Source organism: Embiotoca jacksoni, unplaced genomic scaffold (genome assembly GCF_022577435.1).
Source record: "Embiotoca jacksoni isolate LCO1_2020_lvr unplaced genomic scaffold, fEmbJac1.0.p SCAF_18, whole genome shotgun sequence".
Lineage (NCBI taxonomy): Eukaryota > Metazoa > Chordata > Actinopteri > Embiotocidae > Embiotoca > Embiotoca jacksoni.
In genome coordinates this window covers 10,399,268-10,410,742 of record NW_027185318.1, presented here as the reverse complement: position 1 = coordinate 10,410,742, position 11,475 = coordinate 10,399,268, and the positions used below count along the sequence as shown (strand labels likewise).

At 44.6% G+C, this 11,475-nt stretch overlaps 1 protein-coding gene across 3 annotated transcripts; it reads right to left on the bottom strand.

Moving 5' to 3' along the window:
• Positions 1-817: 817 nt before the first annotated feature.
• On the bottom strand, positions 818-11,366 carry tmem62 (transmembrane protein 62). 3 transcript variants are annotated; one of them, XM_069152712.1, is made up of 14 exons: positions 10,930-11,366; positions 10,510-10,714; positions 9,984-10,095; positions 9,728-9,865; positions 9,231-9,276; positions 8,637-8,778; positions 8,175-8,299; positions 7,806-7,928; positions 7,562-7,717; positions 6,027-6,186; positions 5,536-5,734; positions 5,251-5,346; positions 4,907-5,025; positions 818-3,583 (listed from the first exon to the last, which is right to left on the bottom strand). In XM_069152712.1, exons 1-14 carry the CDS (start codon positions 10,965-10,967, stop codon positions 3,263-3,265), a joined length of 1,980 nt encoding a protein of 659 aa, XP_069008813.1. In that variant the 5' UTR covers positions 10,968-11,366; the 3' UTR covers positions 818-3,262. The 3 variants fall into 3 exon arrangements, with proteins under 3 accessions (XP_069008813.1, XP_069008815.1, XP_069008814.1); XM_069152714.1 differs by lacking the exon at positions 10,930-11,366 and adding an exon at positions 10,244-10,348 and having other exon boundaries at positions 10,510-10,595; XM_069152713.1 differs by lacking the exon at positions 7,562-7,717 and having other exon boundaries at positions 10,930-11,365.
• Positions 11,367-11,475: the final 109 nt, after the last annotated feature.

Below are 11,475 nucleotides of genomic sequence, written 5' to 3'. Positions count from 1 at the left end.
CATTTGTTTTGAAATTGTGTGTTTTTTAAAAAAAAAAAAGAATACAATGAAGTGTTAAACGTGCTCAGGAGTCAGATAAGATTTTAATAAGTGTTGATTTTGACTTTAGAAAATTGGAGCAACAAATAACTAGAGTACAATGTTGTCTCGTGGTGTTAGAAATGTTATCAACTATTATCCATGGAGCAATCAAGAAAATAGAATAATGTAACTGAAAACACTACTTGCACACAAAGCTGTTTGTTAGATTAAATATTTGTATGGAGCATTAGCTCGCTAACATCGTTTGCATTAATTTACCAGTCACTAGCTGGGTCGTACTTTAGCTCCAAAGAGTTCAAGACTTTATAGTGGTGCTACAGCAGTGTGTAGGATATACGAGATAAATATGGCAGTACGTACCATATACATGATAAATACTGCATTCACTGGCTGGCTTGGTTGTATTTGAGCTATAGCTAAAGGCCGGTGCTTATTTTATATAAAAATCGTCAGTCAAGATCCATAACACTTATATGTAATTATCATTTAAGCAGTAGGATAGTTGGAAATGTGAGAAAAGTGGTTGTGTAGAAACATGGGGAATAGATAAATGATTGAATGTGTGCCAAGGCCTGAAAATAGTTAATCTGCTCATTTGAAAATATAATTATCTAAAAAATAAAAAAAAAGAATGAAACAATCAGCTCATTAGAGGTAAAAAGAAAAGTGTAAAGCTTCTATTTCTTTCGACCGCATTTCAGCATTTTTGTCTTGTGTCGGACCTCTGTATTCTCTGCTCACTCCTGTGCAACATTGACAAACAGTTAAGACAAACTCAAAGTCTGTGCTTTTCTGTAATGCACAATTTTTTTATTCCACAGCACTATAAACCATTAATAAAATAAAATTGTGGCTGGCTCTACTTTCGGTTGTCACACGAAAAATATGTGGCAGGTGTAAAATCGTCATCTACTCATTCATATGCTTCAGTGTTTGAACATAGGGGGGGGATGCAGAATAAGTCACATGGACACCAGCACATCACTTACAGTATATTCCCCTCTGGATGATGCAATGGATGATGGAGGAGTCGATGGCAGCTTTTCTTGTGAACAGTCAAATCAGTGCAAAACAATCACATCCAGATTTGTCGTAAACCGTAATCAATTAGTGCCATTAAACTATCAAACCTGTCTCTTCGAGACGATGATTTTGGTGCTCTACTAGAGAAAGAAGAATAATAACAGTCCCATGCATAACTCTGAGGTGGAAGTGAAATGCAGCACAGTCATCGCTTATTACCACCCTAATTCATTCAACACTGCCTCCTTGTGGACAGAATACATAACTTGAGAGAGAGGTACTGATCTTTTGCTGGGAGAACACTCCCAACAACAAAAAGGTCATTAACTCCAAATTTCAGTCTTCGTGCTGGAATTATACACTTGGGAGCGCTCCTGTACAAATGAGGACTTGTCTGTGCGGCAGGGAGAAAAAGTTATTACACCACTGCCAGCAAGAGTGCAGCTAATTTAATTTGTTCTCAGTGTCTCGCAGCCGTTTCTAATATTACAACTACGGGTCTTATCACAGCACTGAGCAATTATTCTGCACTCGTGCTGGGTATGGTTAGAAAACAACAACAACAAAAAAAAAACACTATCGGAACATTTCTTCGATTAAAAGACATGATACATGGGATCTTCGCCATACTTATGCAGTGTTGTAGATCAGTTCTTGTGGAATCCAGGCAACTGCTACTGCCGACTACAAAAGGATTGAATTACAGTGCAATAGACAGACGTTACAGCGCTCACACCTTCACAGAAAAGAATAAATACTCTAAACAATACAGACAAAACAATGTTTGGCGCAAACACATCTGTTCAATTAACTTCCCACAGCTGGAATGCTTAAATCTTCCGAACCACGCTCACCTCGGAGGTGAAGGATACCGACTTCCAGTGCTGATTTATAACATGAGGGCGTTGGGGTGGGGAAATAAAAATCACACAATACAATCATAATGAGTAAATAAAACAGCATAGTACTGGTTCGTCTCATGTCACCACAGCTAGAACACATTCATTTTTATTTTTTTTTTGTAGCCACCAAACGACTGGATTGTTTTTGACATGGTTTTAAGTTCACTGAGCTACTATGGAGTATAAAAAACATTGTCCTGAAATACTACTACTGGGACCAGCCTATTGTTCAAGTGCTCACGTTCCTGAGAAACAAACAGCTGCTTTCTGTAGTCACGTTTGCGGGAGCAGGAAAAGTCAAAGCGACTTCTCTTGTGTTTTTGGTGAAACATTGTAGTTTTTGATATAAATACCCCGATGTGAGCATTGATTTTTGTACTGGCAGTTGTTCGCACTGGAATTCATTTAAAGATACTTTCGCTCATTGACTACTACGTAGATCAGCTCCCGTACTTGATTTATTCGTACTTCCCTTCCTGTGATTCGTATGTAATTACGTGTGGAATAAACATAACGACGTGGGGTGTCATCTTCACCAACGTTACGATAACTATCATGCTCTGCAAGCCACGGGGAGTTAGGAAAAAGCTTACAGTATACAAAAAGTTGTGTGTTCCCCTTTCTCATCCGCATATGATTTGTGTGTCGGAGGGTAAACACGAGGATCAGTTTGGCACATCCAGCCTTCATTATTGAATGAAAATGGTTTTCAGAGAGAAGAGAGAGAGAGAGAGAGAGAGAGAGAGAGAGAGAGAGAGAGAGAGAGAGAAAAAAAAAAAAAGGTGAAATCTTTCTTATTCGTCTTTTGGCAGTGGTGAAGTGGTGTTTGGCCAAGGCAACACTTCCAAAAAGTGCTAAATCTCAAGTAAATGAGTCAGCTTAGACTACAGCTCTGATACAGTACGCCGTCAGCCGCAGCCTACGTCGGACTCGTCCTCGTCCTCACGTAGCTCAAAATTGGCCATTATACCTTTAACATATCCAAAGTAATTGTTTTTTTTTTTTTTTTACACTGTACACATTTCTATGAATATGGCCAGAGATGTGTTCACCGCTGCTTTACAATAACATGCATAATAAGTAAACAATACTATCTAGAAACAGGATAGTGACTGATGTACTGTGAAGTGGCTTTGGATAGAGGAGGGGGGAGGGGGGGGGGGTCAAGGCTTTCAGGGTGGATAGAGACAGCAAAATATATCTGTGAGTCAGGCTCGGTCTGGGGGGGTGGGGGTGGGGGGGGTGGGGGGGCTGAGGGTGGGGGTGGGAATCGCGGCGGTACAGTGCAATTACTGTCAAGAGGGAGAGACGCTTTTGCTGTAGTCACGTAGGAAAGGGGCGGGGCCTGTCCAGGCGCGGTAGACCAGTAGCAGGCCGAACCCTAAAGCCCACGTGCGGACGGGAGACAGGAAGAAGGCCGTGAGGCCGTACGTCTCCAGGAGGAAGTAGCAGGAGTGGGCCTGCCAGGTGAGCAGCAGCAGCATGAAGACGTGAACCACCAGAGTCCTCCAGCGGCAGCCCGGCCACAGGAAGTGGGAGCGGAAGCTGTTGCCGTGGCAACGGTGGTGCAGGCTCCAGCAGAGGTAAGAGGTGAGGGGCATGTTGAAGAAGAGCAGCTGGCGGGGAGGAAATCAGTTCAGGTAATTTGATTAGCGCACTTGTCGGGGCTTAAGGTTAAGCCTTTATAAATCAGGTTTGTGCTTAAGCAGAACAAAATGAAGCAAAGCAGCAGCCGAATACGAGCAAATAGTTAAAAGGGTCAAAACACACGTTGTGTAAAAACGTCCATGACCTATAACCAACAGAGACACAGGCTGCCGTTGTGCTGAGCAGACAAGAAACAGCAACATTCCCATTATGCTTACAAGCATTTTCAGAACCAAACTTTTCACTTCCCTAAACGTACTGCACAATTACAGTCACGCACAACTAGGACTTCGCAACCTTTAGACACACAAAAAAAATCACGTGTGCAAAAAGAAAAATCTCAAATAGGAAGAAGCATGCTGGTTCTATTTATACTGCTGGCTTGGCTGCAAAGGCCTCTCTCTCTCCCATATTTGAAAGATCTATTTTAGTTTCACAAACTTTACATTTAGCTTTTCTGACATCTATATTTATCACCGATTTTGAATTCATCATTTTGGAGCCAAGGCTCTTGAAATTGACATCGCCCTGGCATGTTTGCCTCCTAAGCAGGTTTAAGAAAAGGCGTATCTTTGCTAAAGTGCCGGCCATTTGGGAGCCGGGATAAAACCACGCAATACGGGAACCGGGAAATCATACCCCAAAAAAAAAAAGACTTAAGTAAAATATTATATTTTGATAAATGGCAACTCAAATTTAAAACATGCAAACAAAATTCCCTGATATTTCATGATTTGGCCAAAAACAAATGATCAGACTTTTGGACTTTTCCTGAACATAACTCAACCAAACGGTGAGTTTTCCTTGTTTTGTTTTTTTTTGGCAATTTGTGGGCAGCGGAAACAAGCTGTGACCCGCAACACCGACGCATCATCACATCATTTGGAGTTGAGGCGGTGAACTTGTTTCAATAGTTGCCTGATTGAACAGATAGTAAGCGGCATTAATATGCGTGTTTCTCGTCGCGTTAGCAACTTCTAAAGGGAAATATCTGGCTCCTCAGCTGCTGAATATGCGACTATATTCACCGACAGGAGGATAACTTTGTACGGGGGCCATTTGATGCCGTGCAGGTTGAACACCATTGGGTTTTAAAGCTTTTTACAATGAAAAGAAAAAAGTGCCCTGCTGCGGCTGAAAACACTGTGGGAGTGAGCCACAGGAGAAGGTGTAGAGTTACAGCCTCTAATTGCTCACAAGACACCAAAACAACTTTCATGACTCCAAAGTTTTGTTTTTTTTCCCTTTTTCTTTTTGCATGAAATGCAAATGAATAATATTTATTTTCTTACTTGAACAACTCCAACCACGTAAGTGAGACTGCCCTCCAGGAAGTGTCCATCGATGAACACTCCGAAAGCGAAGCAGGCGCCGCTGTGGCCGTCTATCAGCTCTCCTATGAACCACGGGCCTGAAGGAGGAAATGTTGCACAAGAACACGCATGGGATTACAGACAGTTCTTATACAACAAAAGTCTTTTTTTTTTTTTTTACTAAGATCTGTTACTTTTACATTCCTCCGCTCATGTTGCCTGATAAAAACTTCAAATCTGGTGACCACAATGTTGTTAGACTGGAGTCCGTATTTCATGGCTATTCTCTAGATTTGTGTGGTCACGACGGGCTGTTAACTCACCTACAGCTGTGCACAGGTTGAACAGCAGCAGAGAGTAGAAGAAGGTGTTGGTTTTACTGACCAGGTGGAGGGACATATACACTTGAGAAGTCAGTCCTGTGCATCATAAAGAAAAAAAGAAAAAAAGGTCTACGATGCAGGACGGGCACTCTTATTCAAATAAATACACAGCCATCCACGATATGCATGAACTAACATGTCCAGGTCCGAGTGCGAACCGGCCTCCCGGCCAGCGTCGGACTCGGCGCAATTTGATGGTAATGACGCATTCAGTGAACAGCTCACCTCTCACAGAAGTAATGTGCAGGAACCTGAAGGCCAGGAGCCCACCGACGTTCAGCAGCATCGTGAATATGAAGGCCACTCGGGCCAGGATGTAGTGGTCTGTGAGGAGGATGAAGGACTGCGCGAAACCGAAGCTGGGAATCAGATCGTCCTCCAGAGTAAAGTGCTGCTCCCGCACTGACGACCGGCCTGCCGCGTCCTGACACACACACACACACGCGCACACGCACACACAAGAATAAGAAGGCAACAACTTGGTCATTTTATGCATTTCGGTAAGCTCACATTAAAATATGAACAAAAGTAGAATAAACGGCCAACCATACGGTGCGCCCAAGCCGCAGAGCCCGGACAGCAGATTTAATACAGCAATTCATAACTCAACTCGGGCAAACAAAATCTACCGAACTTAATCAAGGCCCATGAAATATTTACAAACGTCTCGGAAGACTTGTGACTTTAAGTGGAAGATAAATGTATGCGACACCGACCTCCACTTTAACTCTGATTGTGTGCAGTCCAGTGAGGTAAAGAGACGGATCCCACAGCAGAACATAGAGGGGGCCTCCAGCAGAGTGGCCTTTCCCCAGAGGTTCCCCGTCCACGCTCACATGAACCGCAGTGATCGGGGCCTCTGAGAAGGCCAAGATCCTTTCAGAGAAGCAAGAAAACAAACGTTTAAATACAGGAAATCAGATTTAAAAAAAAAAAATCAGCGGTATTGTGGTCAATTCTGCACTTTATCGTAGAAAAATATTTAAATATTGAATTAAAAAAAAAAATCTATTTGCACATGGGTTATGAGGCAACACGTAATAACATCAATGGCGAATAAACAGGAACACAATTTCAATGAGATTAAATCAAATGTAAAAAAATATGTTTCAATTTGCATGCAGATCTGCAAAATAAGACATGTAGTCAAATGAGACAATAAGTGTGCGACGCTCCTTTAAAAGATTCCGGGATCCAGATCTGTGCCAAAATCTAATTTGGGCTGTGACTGAACTTCCTGCCAAATGACTTTGAAATAAGATTTTTTTTTATTTTTTTTTTAGGATGTGTGCTAGAAGCAATCAATCAGACTTCAGAACAGAAAGCTGCACAGACATCTAAAGTCGATATAAATACTGATGTATTAAACTACATTTCAAGCTGTCAGAGGCAGGTGCACATCAGACAAACCAATCCTGTGTCTCACGTCACATTCTTCCGTACTTACGCCTGCTATTTTAAGAGCAGTAGTGCGTATTTTTTATTTTATTTTATACACTTTATTAATCCCCGAGGGGAAATTTCTTCACTACAGCAGGGGGGCTCTCAGGGGGGAGCTGCTGCAGGTAACCTGACCTGAGGTGCATGTTTTTGGATGATGGGAGGAAGCCGGAGAACCCGGAGAGAACCCACGCAAGCACAGGGAGAACATGCAAACTCCGCACAGAAAGGCCCAGGACCGGATTCGAACCCGGAACCTTTTTTGCTGTGAGGTGACAGTGCTAACCACTGCACCACCGTGCCGCCCGACATGGAAACATCCAGTGCACTACGAGTACTTGGACTCTCAACGATCGCGATCTTGGCTGCGTGGCAGAAGGGGGAGGGACCACCGACCTAATTTGAAAACTGCTTAAATTAGCGGCCAGAGGAAGCTGCAGCTGCAGTATACAAAAACCAAGTTGTGCACGTCGACACAAAAGGGTTTACCACGACACGGTGGCCACATAGAAACCATCAACCATCAAAACAGGTTAATATTTCAGTAAAATGAGCAAATAAAGTCTGAAATGTGTGCCGGGGACAAATTCTAATAGTTTGGGTCATTATTTCCGGAAAGTGTGCAACGACCGTGTTCAATTTGAGGCAACACAACCACGTCGAAATTCCCGCACTGCGCAAGTAAGTAAGTGTACGAACAGGAGCATCCGAAATGAGACTCGGGACAAAGTGTTGCAAAAGCGTGTACGGTGGAACCGGCGAGCGGGTTTAACGTTCAACAAGCAAGTCGACACACAAACCGAACGGACACCTGATGTGCGTCGATCTCCGTATCCGACTCAGCGGCTCCACCCCCGGGTGCAGGTATTGCGCGTCTTTGGGGTTCGTGATGAGCACCGCGGGCCACCGCTCAAACCTCAGGTCGGAGAAACTCAGCAGGTCGTGGTCAAAGGCCAGGACTCGGTACCTGCGCGGAGACGGGACGGCAATGCTCGGGAGCACAAACGGGGCAAGAGTGCGACAGATTCGTAGAAATATGTTGTGATGTCGCGCACCTGCGGTTGTCCATCCAGTCGCCCAGCTCCAGCTCCAGGGTGCCTCGGGGATGTCGGCTGTGGAGGACGGGCATCAGGCCCCCCAGGGTGTGCAGGTGGCCGCACAGATACGCAACCGCGGATCTTAACACAAAAATGAAGGAAATATATGTGAAATATATGAAACTAAAACCAGCTGACACACAAATGCTGCTAAATTTGACCACCACCACCATCATCATCATCATCATCCTAAGACTGTGAGTTTAGCTTGCAGGTAGAAAGAGCATGCTGCTGAATGTTTGCACCATAGCTGGATGAAGAAATATGCATCTTCCCATCCGGTTTCTTAAAAAAAACAACTGGTTTGGAATCCAGTTTTTTTCTCACCTCATTATGTCCCGAACTCCTGGAGACGGGGAGACGACGGTGGAGGTGGTGTAGTGGCCGAACCAAATCGACTGGTTGCTTTTCAGACTCTCTGCTCTGAACGTGTCCAGCAAGTCCATTTGAGTCTGTCACGGATTGAGAACAAACATGGAGGTTAGAAACCGTAGACAGTTGGTTCCACATGTCCATTTTCTCGTTAAGAAATACACCTCGACAGCAGTGTTTACTATTTAACTCGGTATGAAGTGACTGCATGTTGTAGTGCTGTCATTAGTCTGTCTTACATTTGTCCTCTTTTGTGTTTCCTAACTGTTTATTTCGGGACCACATTTTCTTACTCGTCCTTAAAACATGTCCCCCTCCTCCAATTATATTTTGGCGTTATCGTGGTCGTCAAAAGACTCTCCGAGGCTGTCGTGAATTAAAAGTACGTTTTTCAAAACGGACTGCGGACAAACTCACCTGGTTTAGAATACCAAAAAAATTGTACGGCCTCTTGGGTCCTGGAGTCAGCGTGGCATCCACACAGACAAAGGAGTAGTTGCCAAACGGAGTTTTATGAACGTGGTGGAAAGAGCCTACTTTCTGATTGGCGGAGTATTTGCTGGAGAAAATGGGAGGAAAGTCAACGTGAGCTCCGAGATGCGGTACAGTAGTCCGGGATGCACTTTGAAGAAATAAATTAGCTTTGCAAAGTAGACAGACTTTGTCCACAACAGTAAAGGGAGATAAAAGATCAATCAGCATTAAGAGAAGCAGCGACGTCGGCGAAAAAAACAACAACAACATAATATGTGTCCAAAAGATGACAGACTCAGGCTCTTCATGTAGATTCGGCTTCTATTTTGGTCCTCAGGAAGCTCAGACAGCTTGGATTATTGTCTGCTCACGTTTCAGGGGCATTGAAGTCACAACATGCTCCCATCGACTGCCTACTCTGCTCGCTGCTGTGAGGCATGCAGGGGGGAGAGGGGGGAGAGGAGAGGAGGGGGGGTGGACACTGGCTGGATGTGAATCAGGCGGCGTCTACTGTCATACTGATCATATCATACTGACCTGTAATAATTGTTGATGCTGTCCAGTGAAATAATGTTGAAAGCATCTGTCAGAAAAAAAATAAATACAAAGAAAAAAAAATGAAATAACAGTGTGACTGAGCAGTTTGCTCATTTCACAGATTAGATTTTCTCAAGTTGCAGGAAGATATCGAACAAAATCTCTAACACGTCAACAACTGTAATCAATAACAGCGGAACTGCTGTCAGAAAACCAGCAGATCCAATAACTGGCCTTTTTTTTTTTTTTTTTTTTGGTGGCAGTTATCAAATGAATGATATCGGGTTTCTCATCCAATCCGCCCGCGATCCAATAAAAGAGGAGAAAGCAGTGAGTAGGAGGAGGAATAGGAAGACTTCCCGTGTGACGCTAAACTGCACCCTGGATTCTTCAGAAAATCTTCGCTGCACATTCCCGACATTAAAGACGTCTGCAGTGAGCTTGGAGAGATCAAATTGCTGTTGGTTTTTTTTTTTAAAGTGGGCGCAGTAAATCACCGTGATTTCCGCGGATGTCGATCCACTTGGTGCGCTCCATCACCCGAGACCTCTTCAGGATGCTGTGGTAGGCCTGCCACTCCACCTCATGCTGGAGGGAGCCCACCTTACTCTCCGTTTTAGCGTCCGTCAGGTCCCCTGCGACGAAGGAAAGTGCGAGAACCAGTAGAGCGACTCAGAACGAAGCCGGGATGAGTCACACCCAGCGAAATGCCAAGACTTTTCAAGTAACGAGCTAGATGTGGAATTACTGTACCTGTTGCAAGCACCAGAGCTGGTTTGATCACGTCGATGGTGTCAGTGCAGAACTTCTCGAAGTCTGGAATGCGTCTTGGGTCGTGAAATCGACTAATGTGAATGTCGGACACCTTGAATCACACATAAAAAGACGAATAGAAGGATTTCGAATGAGCTTAGACCTCGACTATACATACGTATTTTTTCTTTCTTTAACTCAGCAGTGTAACAGCTGTAAAACACAAGAGTGCAAAGTCTGACTGCAGCTTGCTGAACAACCTTTTCACCTGCCTGACACACTTCTGCGGTCAATGACCTCTTCCCATCAATCATTCACAGAGAGTTCAGTGGGTGAGCCACCGCAGCTAGTTTCCTATAACACCACTGCAAAGCCAAAAAAAGGCGTAAATTCATGTTAAACGCGAGTCAATGAACTCATTTGAATATGCGAATCTCAAGAGCGTCTTTCCGCTTTTTTTTTTGGAGGGGGGGGATGGGATAGCGAAACCGGACGACGCCAGCCGGCGAGACAGAATAAAACCCACCTGTATAAACCAGAATATATTGTTCAACTCGTCGCCGGGAAATGGTGGAGAACTCCCCGCAGATTTAACTCCATCGCCGACAGTCGGGTGCTGAACGCTCCTTTTAGGGTGCCAAGCCGTGTCATAGCTGTCCAGCACCCAGGAGGTGATGCACGCCAGGGCCAGTCCGAGGATAACCAGTGCGCCGAACAGCTTCAGCATCCTCCTGTAGTGGCGAGAAAGGGGGGGAGGGGAGGGGCTAGCTGCCGCCGTCTGTCCCGCACAGATAAAAAAAAACAAAAAAAACAAAAACAAAAACAAAAAAAAAAACCCGCTAGCTACCGGTTGGAAACAGCTAAGGGCACGAATCACACCGACATTTAACTACAAGACACAAAGGAGCATTTGGCTACATGGCTTTAGGAGCTATAAGGCTCAGACCGTTTCTGTCGCTGCCATCGCGGCCACGGGGGATGCATTGAGGTGCGGGGTTCATTCACGGCTCCCGTTCGGCTCGCCTTCGGAGGCGGAGGAGGAGGAGGAGGAGGATGAGGATGAGGGGAGGGGGTTGCTTCCAGCAGAGCTCGCTTCCTTACCGAGCTCCCACCCAGCGCGGCGCTGACCGGGTTGGAAGAGGAAACGTCACCGCCGAGATGAGGAGACGGCGACGAGAAACAGGAGCTCCCACTCTGACGCTGTTTTTCGAACACGGCAAATCCAACCGCACCTGCTATCGCGAGGACTTCCGGGAACACGAGAACCACGGAGAAAGTGTTATTTTCAAACGAGAGCAATTGCAGGTTTTTTATTTATTTATTTATTTATTTTTTTTATACCGTCGTGTTATATAAATCATCGTGGTATTTGTGATGATAATTGGCTTACTCGTGTTGCCGTCGATGCAATCTTGAACGCATATGAAATATAACGTGTCGTATTTTATAAACTACGCGTTTCTTTACTTGAAAACTCGGATCTTCAAAGTAA

Coding starts and splice junctions, on each gene's coding strand:
- tmem62 (XM_069152712.1), bottom strand. CDS start 10,967: ATGCATCCCCCGTGGCCGCGATGGCAGCGACAGAAACG. Junction 10,096..10,509: donor ATATATTCTGGTTTATACAG/GTGGGTTTTATT, acceptor GTGTGATTCAAG/GTGTCCGACATTCACATTAG. Junction 8,779..9,230: donor AGCATCAACAATTATTACAG/GTCAGTATGATA, acceptor CATTTTCTCCAG/CAAATACTCCGCCAATCAGA.